A 25,594-nucleotide genomic window follows, 5' to 3' on the forward strand; every position below is an offset into this window, starting at 1 on the left:
CTATATTCTAACACAGAGGGTCTCAAATCACCCTCCTTGGGAGCCAATCTCTGCTTGTAGGGAAGGGTACTGCTCCTTCACATAGAGAGCTACACCTCCACCCTTCCTTGCAACACAATCCCTCCTGTACATGGTATAATCATCAATACCTATGGTTCAGTCATAGGTGAACTCCCACCAGGTCTCTGTTATCCCTATAAGATTGTATTCATTTTTGCTTAGCAGAAGGTCCAGTTCCTCCTGTTTGTTCCCCAAGCTCCTTGCATTTGTGTACAGGCAACTAAGCCTGCCATCAGAAGCTCTGGGCTTCCCTGTACTCCTTGGGCTGGGGTAGGAATTAATTCCCTTGTGTTACCCAACCTGCTGATTTCATGGTTGTCACTTCCTGGGCTTGTACCAGTAATTGTCCGCCCATCCCCACAGTGATCTTAGTTTAAAGCCATGCCAAACAGGTCAGCCATTGTGACTGAGAATAGCTTCTTTCCCATCAGAGTGAGGTGGAAGCCATCTCTTCCCAATTGTTATTTGGGTAAATGTGATATTTTTTATTAAATCAATGGAGTAGTTGGAAAAGAGTTCTTAGCATGCTTTCAGAAGCAATCACCTTCTTCAGGCATAGCAAGTCTCTGCTGTTCTGAGACCCCAAGGAATGAGAGAAGCTAAAAGTTCTTCTAGTATGGATTACAATTGTTTGAGGATTTTCCGTGTGGGTTCCAGGGAAGGGTGATATGTCACAACTAATGGTATGGAATATGTGAGGATTTTCTTTTTGTACTGCAGCAAATCTTTGCATGGTATCCAGGTGGCTCTTTCAAAAGTACGATCTCTTGTGAGGTAGCAATCATGGGTATTCTTGTCCAAGGCATTCAAAAATTAATTACTCCAACCACAATCACAGGAAAGAGTGCTGCCAGGCTGGTAGAAATAGAATATATTGTAAACATTAAGTAAAACTATGCATGCATTGACATTCACAGATTCAACACAAAGTATCTTAAGATTGACACATGCAGATTCTACACATTCATATATCTCACATAGATGACCTCCTGAGGTCCCTTTCAGCCTCTTTTTTATCATTCTGAGTATGAAATCCTGCACTTGTATCAAATACAGACTGAGGAATGACTGGCTAGGCTGCAGTCCTTTTCTGCAGTACCTGGGGGTTATTAATGGACCATAAGTAGAATATGAGCCAACAGTGTGCTTATGTTTCAAAAAAAGAAAACCAATAATATACTGGGCTAAATTAATGGAAGCACAACTTAAAACTTAGGCAAAGTTATTCTTCTCTGTTTTGCATTGGTAAAGCTTTACCTGGCACCACATTTCAAGAAAGATGTGGACAAGTTGGAAAGAACCCAGCACAAAGCAACAAAAGTTATTAAAAGAGCTGGGAAACAATTTACAAAGGAAAGGTTGAAAGAACTGGGATTAGTTATTTTGAAGAAGAGAAAACTGAGTGGGGATTTGATAATAGTCAGTTTTCAACTACCTGCACTGTGGTTAAGAAGATAATGGTGACAGATTACTCTGTAGCTGCAGGGGACAGGACAAGGAGTAATGATTTAAAATTGCAGCAGAGTATTTAGGCTGGATATCGGAATAATTCTTACTGTAAGGGTAGGTACGTATTGTCACCTGCTAACCAAAGAAATATTGGAATCTCCATTCCTAGGAGTTTTTAAGAGCAGGTTAGATAAACACTTGTCTGGGATGGTTTAATTAGGTTTGATCCTGCCTTGAGCAAGAAGTTGGACTAAAATGACCTTTTGAGGTCCCTTCCATTGTATTTTTCTCTAATTCCATGAAGAACTACGTCAGATTACTGTGAGTTTTTTTAATTAATTGAAATATCTTCTCTCCTATGAATTTGAGATTTAACAAAAATCTTCCTCATATTATGAGTTAAAATTAGTATTGTTTTGATTTTTAATCTAAAGTTTAGCAAAAAAAGCAAGAGCAAAAAATTCTGTTTTAAATAAACCAATTTCTTGCACCTAGCGCTTAACCATGTAGAGCTTTAAAATTGTTCAGAAATATAAGTATTTTAAAGGATTGTTGTATTATGTCCATTTTTCTAGATAAACTGAATTACATACTCTGTCATAGGTGAATATACGTAATTATTATTCTAGCATAGTAACCAGATTTGTCTGGATATTTAGACCCTGATCCCACAAATCGTTCCCCCTGCTCTTGCATAAATCACTGTGGGCTTTAATTGGGTTCTACATGACCAGCATTCCTTCAATAGAGTAATTATGAAATCCATTAAATTGTAAGGCCCTAATATTCTAATGTATGCATACTGTTTAAGTGGCTAGGCTAAAGGATATCTCCAGCCGATCACCAAAAAAATTAGAAACTAAAGACTTTGAAAATGTTTGTTTAACATTTTATTGGATATGTAAAAGTATCTGATATCTGAAGATAATGATAAATACGTTCTTTATTTATGTTTTCAGACAGCAGCCGGCATTCTTTAACAAGCTGTGTGCTGGAACAACTCAGCTCCAATGCATCAGTGGGGGCACAGGGGTGGGAGGGTGTTTTCCCTGTATCCACACTGGGACCAGGCAGCTGAGAGCTGCCCTTGCTCCCCAGCTGTAGCATCTGCACAGCTTCTGCCAGTGGGGAGCTGCACTGGGGCTGTGCAGCTGCAAACTGTCTACACTGCCGCAGCTTCTCCCAACTTCCCTCTCTCCTCCCCACCTCCCAGCTGCTGTGCAGATGGAAGGTCACCAGCCCTGGTGCAGCTCCCCACCACTTGGAAGCTGTGCACAGTTTGGGGAAGCAGGGAGGGAGAATAAGTGGCACTGGCACACGTGCAGCTGGAATCTGCCCAACCCCAGCATAGCTCCTTTTTGCCTGGCTCTGGTGTGGGCAAACTTTATGTATGACCTTTTTGAGTAGGATATTAGTGGGGGGAGGGGTTAAGTTTTGCATTATTGTCTGGGGAATTTTATCATCATTTTATTTACTATTTGTCTGTTTTATGACTTGACTTTTGCTTTTATAAGCTGCCCTGAGCTTTCTGGGCAGGGAAGCCCATAAATCAAATAAATAAGCTAAAGTAAAATTTGATATTGAATGGCATGGAATAAGTTACGCAGAGTACAACATACTGAAAAATGAAGATAAAATAACTGTTGCATAGTTGATTATTTGCTGAACAGCACCATCATTTACACAGAATGAGACAGGGGTACAGTGTACAAAGAGGTTTGTGATCATGTAATTAAAGCCTATATCATAGTACTTAGGTTCTTAGGGTCTGAATTAATATTATTTGGGCAATTTTAATTCTGGCTTTGCCTAACGTCTTGATAGTGACTTTGCACCCATAACATTTTTATAGTTATTTGCACAATAATTTGTAATTATTCTGATACGACTTGATCATTGTAATATTTTAGTAAGTACTCCGTGGTGCTGTATCTAGTACAGAGATTCTCAACCAGGATGTTGCACTTTGCTCTGCCCTCCTCCCCCATTCCCCAACTCCTCTGCAAGGAGGTAAGACCTGTGATACATAAATTAACTTTTCAAATTGGGTAACACTCACATTTACAAAAGGTAGAGAGATGCCTTGAATCCATTGTGGGGTGCTTTGAGTCCAGAAAGTTTGAGAACCACAGACTGAGTCATATACAAGACTCTTCACTGTTTTCGCTTTCCATATTCTATGTGTCAAAGGTGAATTTAACGAGAAAATTTTCAGCAAACTCCTTTGTGCCAAGTTTTATCTCAGTGGAAGTGAAAAACAATGCATCTTATTTCATGCATTCTTGAATCACTTTTTTGCTGTTCTAGCTACAAAGACCTGAGATCTGGCATTTGGGACAGGTAGCTTTACTTGCCTATATAAAAAATAATTTTCTTTTAAATAAATGTGAACTCTTAAAAATTGTGGTCTCCTTAGAGTTACAGGTGTAGCTGTATTGTTGTACAGGCAAAAGAAATCAGAACTCTGGCAGAGTTAAGCCAACTAGATATTTGCACAAAAAAAATATTTATTTATTTATTTGCAAGCTTTCGGGTACACCCACCCTTCTTCAGTCATAAGAGAATGCAAAGATTATAGAATTTCTCCTAGGTAGAAATGAAAATTCATATTTCACAGGAGAGCTGAAAGTGTAGCAAGATCTCCTGGTTGGAATAGTTTAACACCTTCAGCTCTCCTGAGAAATATGAATTTATTTCCACCTAGGAGAAATTCTACAATCTTTACATTCTCCTATACCTGAAGAAGGGCAAGTGTGCCTGAAAGCTTTCGAGTAATTTTTTTTTCAAATATCTAGTTTGTCTAATAGAAGACATCGCCTCTGCCACAAGTTCTGATTCCCCTGGTCTCGCTTAGGGCACTACAAAATGTATTCTAATTCCTAATACCATTACTATAATTACAATATAATTACAGTGCAACTACAATTACTGTAATTGTAGTTGCACTGTAATTATATTGTGATGAAATAATAAAACAAAACTATGTAATGAAAATTCTAGGTGTAGAATTTTATACCAACAGTATAATTTCAGAATAACTATTGTGTAATGTTTCATATGAAGTCTGAAATAAAAGAAGGAAATTCACAATATTTACCTGAACCCAAGATGACTTTGAATTTAAAACATCCCCCACCCAGTAATTAGATTCTACAAATGGAAAATTACAAATTTGTTTTAACTTACGTTGTATACAACATAATGAATGGAAGATTATCTTAAATTTGTCTCCCCACTACTGTGGCAGGGAGGGCAGGGATAAGAAGCCAGACCCCCACCCCTTTCCCCCTGTCTGCCCCCCCTGCCCTTCCCCCCGTGCCTGTGCTTGTCCTCCCCCTGCCACATTGCACTTGCTCCCTGCCACAATGCCCCCCTGCTTTGTGCTCTGTGTCCTCCCCAAGCCTGTGCCTGTCCACATTCCTCCCCACCACTTGCCCCCCCACCATGTGCCCCCTGCTCATGCTTGCGTCTGATGCCTCTTACCCATTGCCCCCCCAGGTGCTAACCCCCTGCTGTCTATCTCTTTGCCCCTTTCCCTCCCCCACTTGTGCGTGCCTCCCCCATACACTGTTCCCCAACCCTTGTCCCTGCAAGCCTTTCCCCCTAGACCCTGCTCCCTTCTGCTGCCAACCCCTCCACCCTTGTGTCTTTATGCCTTTGTGACCCCTTTTTCCCCCCCACCCCATGCACTCCCCAACCCCTGCTGCTGCTCTGATCTGTTCTGCTCCAGCTCTGAGGCAGTAAGTGATGGCAGGCCCAGCCCAGCCCCATTCTGACTGTCCAGCAGAAGTAGTGGCAGCAATTCTGAATACCTTTGTGGGTATAGTACTCATCTGGGAGACCAAAGGACCTGGGTTTAAGTGCCTTCCTCACCTAGAGGAGGTGAGAACTTAGGTCTCTGTCATTTCCCAGCCCAGTACTCTAGCCACCATGCTACAAAAAAAAGCAACTATGAGAAGCAGATATGTAGGATTAGGAGGAAGGAAGCAAGCCAGAATGTGGGTGCTCAGTGAGGTGCCTGCTTCCCTGAAAGGGAAGGGGCACTGGGTTTTATCTGGAGTCATAGGCAATTGGTAGGGGAGGCATGGGGGTGGGGGCATTCACCCTCTGACAGGGCCATCCCCCCCACCACTGATGCTCCTGGTGGCTTCTGCGGGTGCTTGCCAGCCCCATCCCTGCCACTGGCAGCTTCTGCAGATGACCCCCAGACTCAGGAGACACCAGTCACCCATGTCTGGAGTCCTTGCTTCCAGTAGGGCAAGTTTTCCTCTGCACTGTCCTCATCCCCTTTTTCCCCCAATGACTATGTTAGTGATTCAGCATAAAAAGGAGCGTTAGAGAAGGCAGCAATTTATGGCTGAAATTTTTTGTGGAAATTTTTTACCTTCCATATGATTGCCCAGAGATACATGCATAGCTCTTTTCTGTTCCTCAGTCTGAGTCTAGTAGTCATGTTTTTCAGTTTCATAAATGTTAGGGGCTGGAAGGGACCATACTGTTCATTGGGTTCAACCCCACTGTACTTGGGCAGGAAAGACTGCTGGGGTTAGATGACCCCAGCAAGGTGGGCATCAAGATACTTTTTGAAGATTGCCAGAGTGGGTGAGTATACCACCTCTGGGGGGAGCTTGTTCCAAACCCTCGGCACTTGACTTGTAAAGAAGTTTTTCCTTATGTCCAGAATGAAGTGATCTTCAATTAGTTTGTACCCATTGTTTCTTGTCCTCCCCTGGGGTGCTTTGATAAACAGATGCTCCCCTAATATACTTATAAGCTGCCACCAAGTCCCTTCTGAGTCTTCTCTTCTCCAGGCTGAACAGTCCCTAGTCTTTCAGCCTCTCCTCATATAACCTGGTCTCTAGGCCTCTAATCATGCACGTGTTCCTCCTTTGGATTCTCTTCAGCTTCTCCACATCCTTTCTGAAGGCAGTGGCCAGAACTGGACACAAAACTCCAACTGCAGTCTCACCAAGGCCGAGTAGAGTGGGAGGATAACATTCTTAGCCTTGCTTGGATGCCTCAGTAGATACATGCCAGTGTTTGATTAGCTGTGCCAGCTACGGCATCACCTTGGTGACTCATGTTCATTTTGTGATCTATCATGACACCAAAGCCTCTTTCAGTTGTGGTGCTGGCAAGTGTAGCACTGCCAAGTCTGTAAGTGTGTTGCGTATTATTTCTCCCCAGATGGAGCACTTTACATTTCTCTATATTAAACATCATCAGGTTGAGGTCCATCCACCTTGCAAGCCTGTCCAGGTCAGCCTGTATTGCCAGCCTATCATGGAGCATGACCATACTTAATTTTACCGTGAGGACATTGTGGAAGACTAGGTTGAAGGCCCTTTTGAAGTCCAAGTATATGACATCAACCTCATTTCCCCTATCCAGGTGGCGAGTTACTTGATCATAGAAAGAAATGAGGTTGGTCAGGCATAACCTGCCCATAATGAAGCCATGCTGGCTATCCTTTAGGATACTGCCTTCTGTTAGCTTATCAGTAATGGATTCTTCAATAATTTCTTCCAGGATTTTACCAGGGATTGAGGTCAAACTAATTGACCTGTAATTCCCCAGGTCCTCCTTTCTCCCTTTCTTGAAGATGGGCACCACATTAGCCCTCTTCCAGTCTTCTGGGACCTCTCCCAAGCACAAGTCTTCAAATAACTTTGCCATAGGTCACGCAGTGATGTTGGCCAGTCCTTTCAGCACTCTCAGATGTAGTCTATCTGGTCCTGCTGACTTCTAGATATTTAGCCTCTCTAGGTGCTCCTCCACAAGATCTTCGCTAACTATGGGAGGGTGATCACCCCAACTTGGATCATTCTGTATCCTGTCAAGCAGGTTAACACCCTTGGACTGGTGGAATACCAACACAAAGTATTTGTTTAGGAGTTTGGTTTTATCCTGAGTGTCAGTTATCAGCCATCCCATTTCATTTGTCAGGGACCCTATGCTTCCCTTTTTTTTTCTCTGACTTCCTACATATCTAAAGAGAGACTTTTTGTTGTCCTTAATTCCAGTTCCCAATTTGTATTCAGTTTGTGCCTTTGCTGTCCTAATCCATTCCCAGGAGGTGCGGGCTATTGCTGAGTACTCCTCTATGGTGGTTATTTCTGACTTCCATCTCTTGTAAGCTACTCTTTTTAATTTCAGGTGTCCATGACTTCCCTGTTGAGCCAAGGGGGTCTCCCAGCCCTTTTGCTGCCTTTCTTACAAAATGAAATGGACTTCCTTTGTGCTTCTAGGACTGCTTCCTTAAAGAACAACCACTCCTCTTGTACTCCCTTTCTCATCAAACCATGGTCCTGCAGGGTCACCAACCAATCTCCTAAGCTTGTTAGCTGTCCTAAAAATCAAGGATTTCTATCCAGCAGTCTGATTTCCCTGACTTGCAGTGCATGGAGAAAGTGATCATCTCAGGGTCATTGTCGCCCAGTTTCCCTTCGGTCTTCAGGTTGCTCACCAGATCATCCCTTTGGTCAGAACTAAGTCTAGGAGTGCCTTGCCCCTGGTTAGCCCATAGACTTCTTGAGTTCAATAGAGCTCTTCAATGCAAGTGAGGAAGCTTTGTGAGTGATCAGATCTCACTGAGTGCTCATCCCATGAGATGTCTGGGTAGTTGAAGTCACCCATAATGACTATGCTCTGAGAGCGTGAAGCCTCTGCCAGTTCTCCAGAGAATTCCTGGTCGAGCTCTTCCTCTTGCTTTGGAGGTCTGTAGCAAATTCCTGTGGTCAAATCCCCTTCCCCATGCTCTCCTCATATCTTGACGCAGAGGACCTCAAGTCTCCCTTTGTTTCCGATCTTCACTTCTATGGAGATGTAATGTTCCTTCATATAGAAAGCATCTCCTCCATCCTTCTCTTCAACACACATCCTGTATAAAAGGGATCATCCCCTTATACCTGTGGTCCAGTCGTAGGTGGAGTCCCACGTGGTTTCCATAATCCCTATGAGATTGTATTGCTTGTTGGTTGGCAGAAGGGCCAGTTCCTCCTGCTTATTTCCCATGCTTGTGGTGTTTGTGTACAGGCAACTAAGCCTGACATTGGAGGCCCTAGGCTTCCTGGTGAGCTGTGGAATAAGCTGTCTTTTGGTCAGTGTCCGAATATGCTTTTTGTTGTACCCTGGTACGGTGGTTTCAAGGTTGCCATTTCTTGGGCTTGTACTAATAGTTGTTGACCCGTCCCCCAGTGATCTCAGTCAGTTTTAGCAGACTCCACATGCTCAATGAATAATTATGTAGTTACACATGATCACCTATACATACAGGACTATTCATAAGTCGTAGATTTCCCCTGGGTGTTTAAGTGCCAGAAATATCCTGTAGGTAACCAAAAAATGGTTACTTAGACTACCAAGAAAAGATAGAATGTCACCCTTTTTATTACAATCATAGAAAATATAGGGTTAGAAGGGACTTCAGGAGCTCTTCTAGTCTGATGCCCTGCTCAAAAGGAGGACCATTCCTAACTAGATCCCAGGGGTGGGTGAAGCGGGCCCCGTTAGTTTCAGATTCAGCCCAAATCAGGGACAGTGATTGAATTCATTGATCTGGATCACTGTCTCCGATTTGATATGACTGAATCTGAAGATTCAGTGCTGATTCAGAGAATCAGCGATTCAGACATAGACACAACCTTAAAAGTTTTTTCTACATACCTTGAGGTAGCAGGCACAGCTCGTGATCACTGTGATGCTGGGGCACATAGAAAATCCCACAGGAATGCAGAGTGCCCTCCATGTGCTTGCCAGTGAACCCAAAAGTGGACCAGAAGTACTTCCAGTCCAATTCTGGGTCTGTTGGGGAGCATGCTGGGGGGACCACCGCACCCTTCAGCTCAGCGATCAGCTGCAGGGGGACTTTGGGTGCCCCCCCAACCCAAGAGGCACCAGTCACCAAGCCGGGGGGTGGGGGCATGAGGGTACCCCCCAGTGCACTCCCCGGCAGACCCAGAAGTGGACTGGAAGTGCTTCTGGTTGACTTCCGGGTCTGTTGTTGAGCATCCTGAGGAGCACCCTGCCCATGCTTCTGTGGGACGCTCCATGCACCCCAGCATCACAGTATTCATGAGCCCCTACCTAGAGGTATGTGGAAAAAACATTTACAGCTGTCTCTATGTCCAAATCTCTGAATCTCTCTGAATCAATTTGGAGAGTTCAGATTCGATTCAGAGAAATTAAATGGGGCTCCGATTTGATTAAAAGATTTGGCCGCCAAATCGAATCAGGGACTGAAGTTTTGCACAACCCTCCTAAATTATTCCAGGCATGACTTTGTCTAGCCAGGCCTTAAAAGGAGTTTCCATCACCTCTCTAGGTAATCCATTCCAGTGTTTCACCACCCTCCTTGTGAGAGAGTTTTTCCTAATATTCAACCTAAAACTTTGCTTGCTGCAACTTGAGACGATTCAGATGGCAGTTCTGTCATCTGCCACCACTGAGAAAAGTCTAGCTCCATCCTCTTTATAACCACCCTTCAGGTAATTAATGGCTGCTATCAAAACCCTACTCAGTTGCCTCTTCTGTAGACTAAATAAACCCAGCTTTCTCAGCCTCTCCTCCTAAGTCACGTGCTGCAACCCACTAAGCATTTTTGTTGCCATCCGCTGGACTCTCTCCAATATTTCTACATTTGTTTCTGGAGTGGGGAACCCAAAACTGGGCACAGTACTCCAGATGTGGCCTCACCAGAATAGAAGGAAATAATTACTTCCCTTGATCTGCTGGCAAGACTAATGCAGGCCTGTTTGCTTTTAGCCATTTCGGCAACAAGGACGTACTGTTGACTTAAATTAAACTTATTTTCCACTGCAATGCCCAGGTCCTTTCCTGAAGAGCTGCTACTTAGCCAGTTGGTCCCAAGCCTGTAGTAGTGCATGAAATTCTTCCATCCTAAGCACAGGACTTTGCACTTGTCCTTGTTGACCCTCATGAGAGTTCTTTTGACCCAATTGTCCAATTTGTCTAGGTCACTCTGAATCCTAGCCCTAACCTCCAGCCTATCTACTATATCCCCAGCATGATGTCATCTGTGAACTTGCTGAGGGTGCAATACATCCCATCTTCCAGATCGTTAATGAAGACATTGAACAAAACCAGCACCAGGACCAACCCCTGCGCCCCATTTGATACCAGCTGCCAAATAGACCTTAAGCCATTGATTACTACCTGTTGAGCCTAATGATACAGCCAGCTTTCTATTCATCCAGCTCACACTCCCTCATCTTTCTTGCAAGAATGCTGTGCAAGACCATATCAAAAGCCTTGTTAAAAGTCAATGTATATCATATCCACAGAGCCAGTCCTCTCATCATAGTAGGCAATCAGGTTGGTCAGGCATGACTTGCCCTTGTTGAATTCATGCTGACTGTTCCTGATCACTTTCTTCTCCTCCAAGTGCTTAGAAATGGATTCCTTGAGGACCTGCTCTGTGATTTTTCTAGGAACTGAAGTGAGGCTGACTGGTCTGTAATTCCCTGCATCCTCCTTCATCCCTTTTTTAAAGATTGGCACTATAATTGCCCTTTTCCAGTTGTCTGGGACCTCCCCCAATAGCCACAAGTTTTACAAAGATAACAGGGAGCAGCTCTGCAATCACATCAGCCACTGCCCTTAGCACCCTTAGATGCAATCCATCCAGCCCCATGAACTTGTACATGCCCAGCTTTTCTAAATAGTTCCTGACCTCTTCTTTCAGCACTGAGGGCTGTTCACCACCCCAAACTGTGCTGCCAGGTGCAGTAGTCTGGTGAGTCTGCACCCTCAGTAAGGTTTCTTTAAAATACAACCAGCTTTCCTGGACTCCTTCCCTCCTCAGCCTATCCTCCCAGGGGATCCTGCCCATCAGTTCCCTGGGGGTGTCAAGCCTGATTTTCTGAAGTCCAGGTCCATACTCTGCTGCTCTCCTTTCCTCCTTTTATCAAGATCATGAATTTGATCATCTCATGGTCACTGCTGGCCAAGTTGCCATCCACTTCTTCATCCCCCATCAATTCTTCCCTGTTTTTAAGCAGCAAGTCAAGAAGAGCCTGGCCCCTAGTTGGTCTCTCCAACAGTTACACCAGGATGTTTTCCCCAGAGCTCTCCAAAAACATCCTGTATTTCCTATGCACTGCTATATTGCCATCCCAGCAGATGTCAGGATGATTGAAGTTCCCCCTGTGAACCAAGGCCTGTGATCAGGAAATGTCTACTAGTTGGCTCAAGAAAACTTCATCTACCTCACCCTCCTGGACTGGTAGTCTAACAGATACCCATTATGATACTACCCTTGTTGTTCTTCCCTCTAACCTTAAGTCAGAGACTTTCAGCAGGCCTATCTCCAGTTTTATACTGAAACTCTGAGCTCTTTTACATACAGCACAGTGTAATATTTTACATTACCCTGATCTTCCCCCCCCATGCCATAAAAGTCTGTTGCAGAAGAATTTGAATTTTGATTCTCTTTTGTAAATTGCCAAAGCTCCCTTGCAGAGAATTTGCCTTTTTTTTTTGGTAGGGGACCTGTTTGTTGAGCAGTTGGTTTCATTTTCCCCAGAAAGATGTTGGTCCTATTTATTTTATACTCTTGTTTTCAGTAGGTCCTTATCCACAGAGATGCTGAAAAGTCCCAGCACCCATTGATTTAATTGGGAAATAAAAACATTTATCATCTTGCTAGATTGAATGTTTAATATTTACAAGTGGTGATCCTCACATGGCTGCATCATTCCAAATTTGTGTGATCAGTATTTATATTATTTTAGGTACATCCAGCTTTACAGACTGCCCCTCCAAAGAAGAAAGGCCAAACAGAAGAAATGCTACTAATATCACCACAAGGTATGTGGGAAGGCTTAAAGCACTAAAATGACTGTGGTGTTTGAAATTTTTCTTTCTTTGCCTTTTCACCTATGCATTTGTTATGTAATCTCAATATTTGGAAAATATTGCAAATTGTTGTAAAGTATTGTAAAAAGTATTGTAAAGTATTACACATATTTGTAAAGTATTGATGTTGTGCAAGACCTACTGGGGTGACTAAATTATGGAAGCCACAGATCACTTGTAAATGTAGTAGTAGTGATTGGCTTTACTAATCTAAATATTCCTGTTTCCTTTTACTTTTGTAAGTTATACAAGCATGAACTTGATTAGAATTTTAAGGACTGATTACCCATTGATGAAGCTGGTCAAAAGTTTTCCAGATTTTCTGAAGAAAAGAGGTACTTTTTCAGGAAAAACTTAATGTGCTATTTCCACCTGTTACAGTGGAAGAAGAATGCTTTCTGACTACGTATGTGGACATGAGGTATTATAATGACTTGCTGAATCAGATTCCTGAAGAGTTCATTTCCATTCCTTTAATATTGAACTGCATGTTGGAACAAGTGAGTGTACCATCATATGAATATGTGTGTCATTCACACTGAACATTGTTATGAGAACTGACTGAGGAGATAAATGAGTGAGCCTGAAGACAACAGTGGTGTACATACCTGTACTGCCTAGGGAAGTTCAGGTGGAAGGGTCTGTGACTTGGATGCTCTTCTGCCTTCTCTTCCTTTGAAGGAAAGATTTAGGTTACTTGATTCTGTTTCAGGGTGTAGTTCACTCTCCCTGGGCATGTCTACATGTGCAGTTAATGCAACTGAATATCCTCTGGCTCAATTTGAGCCAGAGTAAACTAATCCCAATGCTACTATCAACATGTGTGTTTAAGTGCAATAGCTTACTGCACTGCCGGATACCACTTATATATGACGGGACTATCTGGCACTGCAGTAAATTAGTCTACTGTGCTCCAATTGCTGTGCACAAGTAGAGATGGTGATGCTTTAATGCACAGCAGATTAGTCTGCTGCACAGTAAGTCATCCCATGCAGAGACACCCCCTGTATGACAGGCCAGATATTCACTCCTTTGTGTCCCTTCCAACTCACCTTCTTAGTGAGGAGAGTATTAAGGCAAGCAATTCCTGCTTCTTTTTCCCTACCCGATATGTTTGGAGTTGCAATATGAACAGATTCAGTCAACCAAGCAAAAGAAAAAAGGAGTGTCATTCTCCTTCCTTACTTCCTTGCATGACAAAGTAAGGGCTAGTGCTTAATTAGCCAACACCAACTCTTGGAGAGTGGTGTTACACTCAGGATTCTTAGCATTCTTAGCATAGCCATGGAATGTAACAATGAAATGAAAGTGATCACCATGCTACATACTTGTCAACTTCTCAGAGAACAAATCTACATGAGATGCTGTTCACTCAGGAGCTTGTTTCTACTTCACAGTAGCATCACATGGCATGGAGTGTGATGTGACACTACTGCGCAATAGTAATGAGCTACTGTGCAGCCAGCATCACCTAAAAGCAGGACTCAGGCTGAGAGACCCTTTTCTCTGAGCCTGAGCCCCATGACTGCGGAGCTCAGGCTGTGAGATGGGAGTTTCCCAGCCTGAGCCCTGCTCCTTGAAAGTCACTGCTGGCTTGAATGGTGTCCAGGATTCCCTGCCTTAGGCTGGTCTCTTGATTAGGACCAGCTCAGTTCAGGATTCTGGCCTAGCCTCATTACAAACACTACCTTTACTAAAGTGTTTTTCCAGGCTAACTTGCAAAAAAGGCATTAAATAAGTCTTAACATTTCAAACATTATACATGTTAATGCAAAAAGTTAGTTCCTAAATGCATAAGTTATTGCTAATAGGTTTCACAGATCTTCCTAGGTGGGAAAGCTTAGATAAATGGGAAATGGGAGATAAGGATCTCCCAGCCCAAGCCCAGAAACCACGGAGCTCAGGGTCTCCCAGCACCAACCCCACAGTCACAGACCGGGCACTGGTGACTTCCTGCTGGCGGAGGCAGGGAAGCCTGTTCCCTGCCCTTCTCTGTAAGTGCAGAGCTGGGAGGAGGGTGGGGGGCAGAAAAACAGGCTGGGGAACTTGTCACCCTCCCCCCCCCACTCCACACTCACGGTGTGCAGGGTGAGGGCTGGGAGCTGTCCTGGTCAGGGTCCCAGCCCTGTGCCCTGATCAGGTAATCAAGGCATGGGGTTTGGAAAGAGCTGCAGGGGTGGGGCAAGTCCCAGCCCCCATCCCAATCTACTGGTGGGGCAGCTATCAGTGAGCGAGTTGCTAGGTGCCCCATTGGCAGATCAGGGCAGGAGCTGGGACCTGCCCCTCCCCTGCAGCTCTTTCCAAGTCTCCTACCCCTTCATGAAGCCAGGGCTCGGAGCTCCCTGCTTCTGGGAGACATCTGTCTCCTGGCCCTGTGCTCCCTGCCTTCCCCTGGGATAGCACCCAGGAGGAGCCTGGAGGTTCCCCTGGTGGTGATAGGGGCCCATTGAAGGGTTGCAGGAAACTTGGTGCAAATCTGCTCCCTAATCCCCACATATATAGATACCTGCCCAAAAACACTTACTGTGGATTAGTTTTCACCAGACTAAATCTAGGCCAGACTAAACACATGGTTAGACACTCCCAGTTTGTCCAAATCAACCTTTTTGACCCTGTTGGGCAGAACCCAGGGCTAGAGATACAAAATCCACTCTGCCCTTCTAGACCTCAAATGCCACAGAAGTGTCTGAATCCCCCAAAGCGATCAATCATCCACAATAGATAGTTCAGTGGATCCAGGCTCTGACTGAGCAGCTGCGGGGGGGGGGGGGACCTCAAGCCTTGCTAGGCTGCCTGAAGAAGACACAAGGCCCAGGCTGGAGCCTGGTAGGTTCTGTGTGAGACCCTTCTGAAAGAGAACAAAATCCTCAGCAGCAAAACATCTCCATTGGCAGGGGCCCCACCTGAACCCAAAGTCCTGCTCCCTGACTGCTTCAGTGGAGACCCAAATAAGTTTCAGTGGTTAATATTAGTGCTACCTGCTGTTTATGCTGTGCTCCCACATCTATCCCACAGACCAGACCAAGATAGGACTAATCATTATTCTGCTTGCAGGAAGTGCCCTGACGTGGTTATCCTCTCTCCTGGAGGTCACCAGTTCTCTCTTCGAGGACCTGGATGAGTTTTTAGATGCAGTGTCCTGCATGTACCCAGACCCCCTGCAATCCTAATCCACAGAAATAGTCCTCCAAACTCTGCAGCAGGGCTGCTAGCCCATGATCCAATATGCCATGGACTTTCAGTGATTAGCTGCAGACACCACATGGAATGAGGCATCCCAGGTGCTCCAGTTCCACCAGGTCCTACATGAGGAGCTGAAGGATGAAATTGCTTGGGTTGAGTCCCTTACCTACTTGGGCCCACTGATTGAGCTCTGTGTTTGGACTGACTACTGCCTCATTAGACAGTGTCTAGAGTAGAGGGCCTCTGAGAAGGACCCCCACACAGAGGTGCTCTCCTGGAGTAAGAGGATCTGATCCAGATGATGGGTCCATACTCTTCCCTGTACCCACATTGCCCCCTTGGTCTCAAAAGCAGGAGCCACTGCAGCCCTTCTCCATTGCTGCTCACCATGCACCTGTTCCACCTCACAATGTCCACAATACAGTTATCTGCTCTGGTGGGTTTGGCTGCCTCAGACAGTTGTATAGATATCAGTTTCACTAGAGTGAAGCATATTCCAGTAAGATGTAAGCCCCCTCTGTTAATGATCAAGTGGATTGATAACACTCCCCTCATATCAGGTTCCTGTCCTTTTAAAATGCCCCACTCTGGGTCTCCATCCAGAATCATATAAAGATTCTACACTTTGCCTTGATTTGGTCCACAACATGCCCCTGATATTGGGAAGTCCCTGGTTGGCCCTCCATAACCCACCAATTCACTGGCAGCAGAAAACTATCCAATTTGAATCTGACTTTCACCAGAAATCTAATTTGCCACACCCAGCTTTCCCCCACAAAGGGGCGCTGTGCACCCTGGATCTTGAGGCTAGTCGTAGCCCAGGATGTGGTGTCCCTGGAAATGGCCTATGCTAACAAAGGCCCCAGCCCAGGAATCAGCCACCACACTGTACTCCAAGTACCAGTACTTCACCAATGTTTTTAGGAAAAAGAATGTGGACACCCTGCTACCATATCAGCCCTATGACTCCTCTATAATCTACAGCCTGGGGCTATGTTGCCCTTCAGTCATCGGTATCTATTACCTGATTTGGAACAGGAGGGTCCAATTCTGGTAATAGATAAGGGATTAAAAGATTAATTCACCCCTCCACATCCCCCAGCAGGGGCACTCATATTGTTCATCAAGAAAAAGGTTAGATCCGTACATTTGTGTTTCATAAACAGTTATAGTCAGGAACCATCTTCCCAGATGTTTACTGCAGAAGTTACTGGGGAAATTCCCATGCCAGATCAACTTTTTCTAGTAGATGAGTCTGAAGAGTTGGATTGCATTGAAGTAACAACACAGAAAGTTTTGGAACAAATCCATAAACTGAATATTAATATGTCACCACTGGATGGCTTTTACCCAAGAGTTCTGCAGGAACTTAAAGGTGAAATTTCAGGACTGCTAGCAATAATATGTAACGTATCGTTACAAAAAGTCTCTGTACCAGAGGACTGGCTGGTTGCCAACATAACACCCATCATCAGAAAGGGCTCCATAGGCAAATTTGGGAACTGCAGACCAGCGAGTCTTGCTTCCATCCCCAGCAAGTTGAAAGGAACTATCCTTAATAGGATAGTCATTTACTTAGACTTCAGGAAGGCCTTCAATATGGTATCCCACCCCATACAGATGAACAAGTTAGAAGTCTGTGACTTGAATGATTACACAGTCCGGTGGGTGGCAAATTGGCTAGAGGGTCATACCCAGAGAGTGGTAGTGGATGGGTCGGTATAGACCTGGAAGGGCATGGGTAGTGGGGTCCTGCAGGGCTTGGTCCTTGGACCAATACTCTTCAATATCTTCATCAGTGACTTGGGCAAGGGAGTGAAGTGTACTCTGTCCAAGTTTGCAGATGATACAAAACTGTGGGGAGAAGTGGACACACCGGAGGGCAGGGAACAACTACAGGCAGACCTGGAAAAGTTAGACAAATGGGCAGTAAACAATAGAATGTGATTTAACAAGGAGAAATGCAAAGTGCTGCACCTAGGGAGGAAAAATGTCCAGCACACCTACTGCATAGGAAATGACCTGCTCGGTAGCACAGAAGCGGGAAGTCCTAGTGGACTCCAAGATGAACATGAGTCGTCAGTGTGACAAAGTCATCAAAAAAGCTAACTGCACTTTATCATGCATCAGCAGATGCATGACAAAGAGAACCAAGGAAGTGATACTTCCCGTCTATCGGGCACTGGTTAGACCGCAGTTGGAATACAGTGTGCAGTTTTGGGCGCCACACTTCAAGAGGGATATGGATAACCTGGAGAGAGTCCAGAAAAGGGCCACTTGTATGGTTAAGAGCTTGCACGCCAAGCCGTATGAGGAGAGACTAGGGCACCTGGACCTCTTCAGCCTCCACAAGAGAAGGTTGAGAGGCAACTTTGTGGTTGCCTCATTATTCATTATGGGGGTGCAGAAGGGAATTGGTGAGACCCTACTCACCAAAGCGCCCCTTGGCGTCACAAGAAATAATGGCCATAAGCTAGCAGAGAGCAGATTTAGATTGGACATTAGGAGGAACTTTTTCACGGTTAGAGTGGCCAAGATCTAGAATGGGCTCCCAAGGGAAGTGGTGCTCTCCCCTACCCTGGGGGTTTTCAAGAGGAAGTTGGATGGGCATCTGGCTGGGGTCATCTGAACCCAGTACTCTTTCTTGTCTATGCGGGGGGTCGGACTTGATGATCTATTGAGGCCCCTTCCAACCCTAACATCTATGAATTAATAAAAAATAAAATCAGCAGTCACATAAGCAAATATGATCTCCTGGGGAAGTCAACATGGGGTTTGTAAAAGGAAATCAGTCCTCACCCATCTGCTGGATTCCTTTGGGGGTGTCAACAAGTACATGGACAAGGGAGATACAGGTGATATGGGCCCCCAGTCTGGTTTTGCTTTGGCCCTTGCTTCAGCCATTTTTACCTAGCTTCAACCCTTTGGCTAAGCCTGACCAGTGTCTTGAGCCCCTAGCCAAAACACTCTGGCACTACTGGGACCTCTGGATTTCCCTGACAGTCCCAAACCCAAATCACCAGTTGTAAACTGTAACAAAGGGAAACAGTACACCGCCTGTAACATAAACTTAACCTGTTCTAGGTATAGTAAATAATACCAATAGTTCATTGTCTTGGAGCAAGGCTTCCCCTCACCCATGGTTGTGTCCCTCTGTAAAGTACCAGTATTCTGCTGGCAGTCCTTAGAGCAGCTCTAAAGTCATTCAAGTATTCTCCTGCAGTCTTCCTGGCCCCAAACTCTTTACCCAACAGCTTGCAGAGCTAGACTGTTTCTGTGGCTCAAGCCTGGGGTTTATATACTGCCTAAGCCCTGCCCCTTCAGTGAGGTGTCTTCTAATGGCTGGTTGCCATGGCAGATTAGAACTGCTGCTGTATCATCCTCTTGCTGTTCAAGCCAGGCTTTGCCCTGTTGTCTTATTGTAGACTGCAATGCCTGAGGTAAGCATTCATAGCCTCTGGTCTCCAACTTGCTATGAGTTTATCCTGGGCTGAGTTCTCCTGACTAACAGCAGGTGCAACCTTTTACCCTGATGGGCCTTGTGTCTGCTTGGGCAGTGAGGTTTTGCCATTGCCTGGCTTCTCTTAATGTTTTTCTCCTTAAAGTAACAGAAGCCTCAAGCTCTCTGTTGTAGGGATACATAGTGAAATCTCCAAGTTTTCAGATGATATTAAATGATTCTGGGTAGTAAAGTCCCAAGCTAATAGAGAGAAGCTGCCAAAAGATCTCACCAAGCTAAGTGAGTGGGCAGAAAATTGACAGATGAACTTCAGTGTCAGCAAGTGCAAGGTAATGCACCTGAAAAAAATAACCTCAACTCTACGTACACAATGCTGGGTTCTGAACTAGGTGGAAAGGGACCTTGGAATCATTGTAAATAGTTCTCTAAAAATGTCAGCTCCATGTGCAGGGGTGACCAAAAGAGTCGGTAAAATGTTGGGTATCATTAAGAAGGAAATTGAAAACAAAATGGAGAACATTACATCCATGGTGTGCCCACATTTTGAATACTGTGTGCAGTTCTGGGCCCCACATCTCAGAAGGATATAGTACAAGTAGAAAAGGGTACAGAGAAGAGCAGCCAAAATAATCAGGGACCTGCAGCAGTCACCATACCAGGAAAAACTAAAAAGGCTAGGACTCTTCCATTTGGAGAGGAAAAGGCTGAATCAGGGCAATGATAGAGATCTCTAAAATCATGAAGGGCATAGACCAAAGTGAAAGGCAACTGTTGTTAACCAAGTTACAGAATATTTGAACTAGGGGGTACCTCCTGAAAGTATTAGGAGATAGGTTTTAAGTAAGAAGAGAAAGTACTTTATTTATACAAGTTCTGGAATTAATTACCACAGATGGTGGTGGAGATAGATAGCATAGCCATGTTCTAAAAGGGACTGGATAAATCCATGGATGATATATCTATGAATGGCTATTGAACTGCATGGTTGGGAGTGTTCCCTTTGGCATCTGTCACTTGATAAATGGTGGATGCCAGGGATGGTATAGAATGAATGTATAGATTCATAGATTGAATTAATAGATTCATAGATTGAAGGGCCACCCATATGACTAGAGGTTTGCATGGCAAGCTATATGAGGAAAGGCTGAGAGACCAGGGATTCTTCAGCCTGAAAAAGACAAATCTGAGAAGGGGACTTGGAAGCAGCTTACTGCTACATCAAGGAAGTATATCAAGGGCTCAGTGAGCAACTCTTCACCAGGGCGCCCTTAGGGAAAACTAGGAGTAATGGCCACAAACTCCTGGAAGACCATTTCAGGCTCAACATTAGGAAAAATTTACTCACAGTTAGGATGTTCAGACTGTGGAATAAGCTCCCTCCAGAGGTGATGCAATCTCCTACCCTGGAAATCTTCAAGAGGAAACTGGACAATCATCTTGCTGGGGTCACCTAACCCTACCTGTCATTTTTCCTGTCTGGTGCAAGGGGCTGGACCCAGTGATCTTCTGAGGCCTTACAATCTATGAATAGGGGATAAATTGCTCTACAGACAATCCAGTTCTGCCACTGTCAGACACAGGATACCAGGTCACAAAACACTTAAACGCAGGAGTAGAGGTGGATGATGTTGTCCTGGTTTTTAGGAAGGCCTTCAATATGGTATCTTATCCCAGTCTCATAAATAAATTAAGAGGCTGTGACTTAGATGTTTGCACAGTCCAGTGGTTGGCAAATTGGCTTGGGGGTCACACCCAGAGAGTGGTAGTAGATGGGTTGGTATTGACTTAGAAGGAGGTGGGTAGTGGGCAGGGCTTGGTCCTTGGACCTGTACTCTTCAATGTCTTCATTAGTGAGTTGGATGTGGGCATGAAGTGTACTCAGTCCAGGTTTGCAGATGATACTAAGTTGTGGGGTAAACTGAACAGTCCAGAGGGTAGGGAACAATTACAGGCAGACGTGGACAGGTTGGAAAAGTGATCAAAACACAATAGGATGCAGTACAACAAGGACAAATGCAGAATGCTGCACCTAGGGTGTAAAAATATCCAGCACACCTACTGGTTTGGAAATGACTCCCTCAGCAACACAGAAGCAGACGGGGATCTTGGAGTCATAATGGACTCCAAGATGAACATGAGTCATCAGTGTGATGAAATCACCAGCAAAGCTAATCACACTTTATCAAGCATTAGCAGGTGTATGACAAATAGAACCAAGGAGGCCTACAAATTCATTAGCAGGACACAGAAAGGTATCAGAGGTGCTCTGTTCACCAGGGTGTTAGAACAGTACCTACAGTGCCTTGTTTTTAAACTTCCATCAAGATGACTGGATCGCCCTCCTACCCCAGCTGAGTTAGCTTACAGCAACCTGGACCAACTTCTTTGCCCAGCACAGCCCCTTTTATGCTAATTATGGCCTCCACCCCTACTTCCATTGTACCCTCTGCCTCACCAACCCCTACAACTGTCAACCTGATGACCCACATGCAGCATATGAGGACCTGACAAGCTATTTTCAGTAGGCAAGAGAGGCTTACAAGCAGTTTGCAGACTAACACCACTTCAAAGTCCCTGTGTTTAAAGTAGGGGACAAGGTATAACCTGCCCTGCACTTGAAAACCAACCATCCCTCCACCAGACTCAATCACTAATACTTTGGACCCTACCCAATCACCACAGTTATCAGCCCAGTGGCCTTCTGCCTGAAGCTTCCTTATTCTATGCAGGTCTATCCTGTGTTCCACATCTCCCTGTTGAAACCATACACTGAAAACCCCTTTCCAGGAGCCTCCACTCCCCCTCCCTCACCTGTGCTTGTCCAGGGGCATGATAAGTTTATAGTCAAGGAGGCCCTTGACATCTGAAGAATGTGGGAAAGACTTCAATATTTAATTGACTAGGAAGGCTGTAGGCCAGCAGACCACTCACGGGAACCTGCAGAGAACGTGCATGCCCCTACATAATCGGAGCATACCATCAGGCCCACCCAGAGAAACCTGGTCCAAAAACACCCAAAGGTTGCCCTAGAAATGGGATTACTGTATTGAGGCCAAGCCAGAACCATGGACCCATCAGGTGCCAACCAAGAGATTAGGCCAAGTCATCCCCAGAACAAGCACCACCTTCACAAAGGCCAGAGCAGTGCCCTGGTTCCAGCTGGGCTGAATGAAGCAATCAGGGCAGCCTATCCCCTGAAGTCACAGGCAGCAGGCCCCACTTGCTTTAACCTTTAAAAGCCAGGTCCTGTCCCAGTCTCCTTGTTTGGGCAAAGGTCTTTGCTCCTAATCACCTATATACTTTTTTCATGGTGGCCTATTGACTCCTGGCTCTGACCCTGGCTTCTGACTGTGTTAAGATCCCTGGTAGTCCTTTATTCTGGTCCCCACTCATGGTCTGGTTTGATCTTCAGCTCTGACTTGTGTTTCTGCTGTGACTCTTGGTTTACCTTGGCTCTGGCTTCAGCTTCTGACCCCAGCTCATTCTAACTTTGGCTGTGGGTTTCCCTGCCCACCCCAGTATAGCCATGTTAATCTAGGACATATGCAAGAGGCAAGGCTTTTTGTTGGTGATATCTTTTATTACACCAACTGTATGGTTGGGATAAACTTAGGCAAGCTTTCAAATGGAGGGTGTTTTTCTTCAGGTGACCTGTATAGTTGAGGTGACCTGTAGAAGACTGCATTGCATTCAGAAGATTGTCTCCTATCTCAAACATTGAACCATACAGTTGCTTCAGTAAAAGATACTATCCACCCTACCAGGGCTTCTTCAGTCCCCACTAGAGGGAAGAAGGGACAGGGCCCTTAAAGGAGCAGCCAGACGGGCTGGAAGCCATACCCCTGAGAGCAAAAGGAAGAACCCCAGCAGCAGGAAGGTGTGGGGGGGCAGGGACTAGAAAGCCCTCTGGCTGGGGAAAGGCAAGAGCTCTGTCTGGAATAGGAAGAGAAGAGACCCAGGTGAAATGACTGGAGTAAGCCTGCAGATAATATAGGGAGGTCTATCAGACTACAGAAAAGGCAGGTTTGGTACTGATCCTATTCAGAAACTGAAGTGAAATCAGTGGCCTTGTGCCACCATGGGTCACAGTTTACAACCCAGCCATCACTGTGGAGCAAAAGTCTCTGCTGTTACCAGATTTGCCCATCACTTTGGGGTATGCTCATTTATTAGGGGTACGTTTCTGGGGTCTCTGTAGTTCTAAATATGCTGCTTGTGTTACTTGTATTTCTATATGGAGCTGTATCTCTCCCTTTTTCAAGTCCTCACCCCCAATGGAGCCATCTTTCAGGACTCAGTTTCAATGGGGCTGAGTTCTTCCAATTACTGAATCAGATGCACATACACACACAGGTTAACAGGACATGTCTGAGCCAGGCAGGGTTATTTAGCACTGACAGGCTAACACCCTCATGTGCCTTGAACTCAGTTCATCAGGGCAACAATAAAATGCAGTCTGACACAAGCACATGGGTTAACAGAACACATCTGAGTCAGGCCGGGTTATTTAGTACTGACAGGCTGACACCCACATGTGCCTTGAATTTGGTTCATCCCTTATTTCAGAAGGACAGTAATAAATGCAGTTTGACACACACACACACTAACTAACTAACTAGCAGAGTACATCTGAGCAGGCTGGGTCTGATCAGCACTTTCAGATGATACCCTCACACACCTTAAAACTCAACACGTCCCAATTTCTTGTCACTATGGTCCTAGTAGTAACTCACATGATGAGCAGACCTCACCATAGTTTTGGGCATTACAGGATCTTTGACTTAGGTAAAAGAACAAATACTGCAAAGCAAATGGGGAGGTCAAGAGAAAGGAAGACTAAGTGAGGTTCAGAGAGAGAGTATAGTAACCAACTTGACCATAAAAGTTATGTATTGCCAAGTATATGAATTTATGATGATACCAGTAGTAATAACCATACAAGAGAGACAAACGAAACAGTTATAATATTTCATAGTTTCAGTTAGGTATTTGGGGAAGTCTAGATCAAGTTTGATCAGCAAATGTCAGGTTTAGAAAGCTGTGCATAGAGTAAGAGAGTAAAAGGTTCCTGGAGTGAGAGAGAGAAAGAGTTGGGATCTCACCACTCAGCGAAGCTTGAACCAGTCGAAGTTCCAAGGTGTTTGTTGGAGCTTGCAGACAGGCAGAGCCCTCAGCATGACCAGTGGAGGGATTCCAGGCAGAAAAGGAGTGAAACTGGTGCAGCTTTTGGATCCAAGCACCAGGACAAAAACTTGAGTTTGGGTAGGAGTTTTTGTAGAGAACTAACAATGGCTCAAGGGAGAACACTAGATTTGTTTATGGGTAAAGGATGGCTCATATGCTGGATAATAGGAACAGATCACTCCTGACTATGGGTGCCATTATTTTAAGGGAGCTCACAATACAGACAGGTAGATTCAGTGTTTTGGGCACCAAAAAAGGAGTCATTACTACAATTGGTCTGATAAATGCTGAGCTGAGTGTGTGTAGATATTGGTTGATATATATTTGGAGCAGAGATCCCGCATCATGCAGTGTTCCCCTGCTTTTCTGGTCCCAGAATTCAATGCAGTCCTTGCCTTGGAATCTCTGTTCTCCGTTCTGAATGCTAGTGAAGGTACTTTCCTGTCCCATCTCCCATGTAAATGAGGTGTCATCCGGTTTCATCTCCAATGTAAATGAGACCAGGGGAGTTGCCTCACTCCTATCACTCTTGTCTAGAGGGCTTTAGATGCATCTCCCACTGCATTGTCTTTTGTAAGTCCTTCCTCTAATCAGTTCTTGTTTGTGGGTGGGGGGGCTGAGTCCTTTGTGAGTCAGACAGACTGCATACTGTGCCAGGGTTCCCCAAGAACACAGCTGAGAGGTAACACTGCCTGTCCCCACCTATGAGTGGCTGGCTATAAAATTCCCAATCCCTCTGCAGTAAGCATAAACTCAGATACTATGAAACAGCAGGTGGCTTGGGGCAGCTCCATGCCCTCAGTGCCCCATGCAAGATCAAACCTGGATCTCCCCAAGGGCCAGATCTGGCCTGTGGGCTATAGATTGCTAATCCCTAAGTTGGAAGCTTTAAAAGGAAAAGACTGGCCTGGGGAAGAAGAACCCAGAAAACTTACTTGCGGGAAGGAAGAGGAATATCAAGCATAACAGCAAAGCCACGAACTCTGCTAACTAGATGCTCCTTCTCTCTAGTTACCAGCAGATGGAGTAGAATCAAGAAAAGGAAGGTGAGATAAGCACAGACACCTGGGGAGGAGAGCTGGCTAGGGCAGAGCAGGAAATGCAGGCAACATTGCATCTGGGACAAGGAGAAAGTATGAGCTTGTTATATCTACAAAAAGCCTTGCCTTTCACTTTACTAAAGACAATTCATATCAGATTCAGTTTCTTATGTACAGCCATTTTTAATTGTCCCAGTACATTAAATTTTTCAAATGTTTTTCTGTCAGAAAGGTTTTATTTCCCTTTTTCATAATGCCATAAAACAGTGAAAGAATGTTACTATACTTTTCCAGAACCTTAACCTTCAATCAGAAGCCAAGTATTGGAAATTTCCAATGGAAA

The 25,594-nt window shown here is 44.9% G+C and overlaps 1 protein-coding gene across 7 annotated transcripts in view; it reads left to right on the forward strand.

Moving 5' to 3' along the window:
* Positions 1 to 25,594, forward strand: part of SPAG17 (sperm associated antigen 17) — a 342,590-nt gene that overhangs the window by 121,971 nt on the left and 195,025 nt on the right. For all 7 annotated transcript variants that reach the window (XM_019548662.1, XM_019548664.1, XM_019548665.1 and 4 more), the window contains exons 9-10: positions 12,261 to 12,336; positions 12,766 to 12,884. In XM_019548662.1, coding sequence (XP_019404207.1) covers positions 12,261 to 12,336; positions 12,766 to 12,884 — 195 coding nt within the window. The remainder of the gene's footprint in view (positions 1 to 12,260; positions 12,337 to 12,765; positions 12,885 to 25,594) is intronic.

Source organism: Crocodylus porosus, unplaced genomic scaffold, assembly GCF_001723895.1.
Source record: "Crocodylus porosus isolate Cpor-Errol unplaced genomic scaffold, CroPor_comp1, whole genome shotgun sequence".
NCBI lineage: Eukaryota > Metazoa > Chordata > Crocodylia > Crocodylidae > Crocodylus > Crocodylus porosus.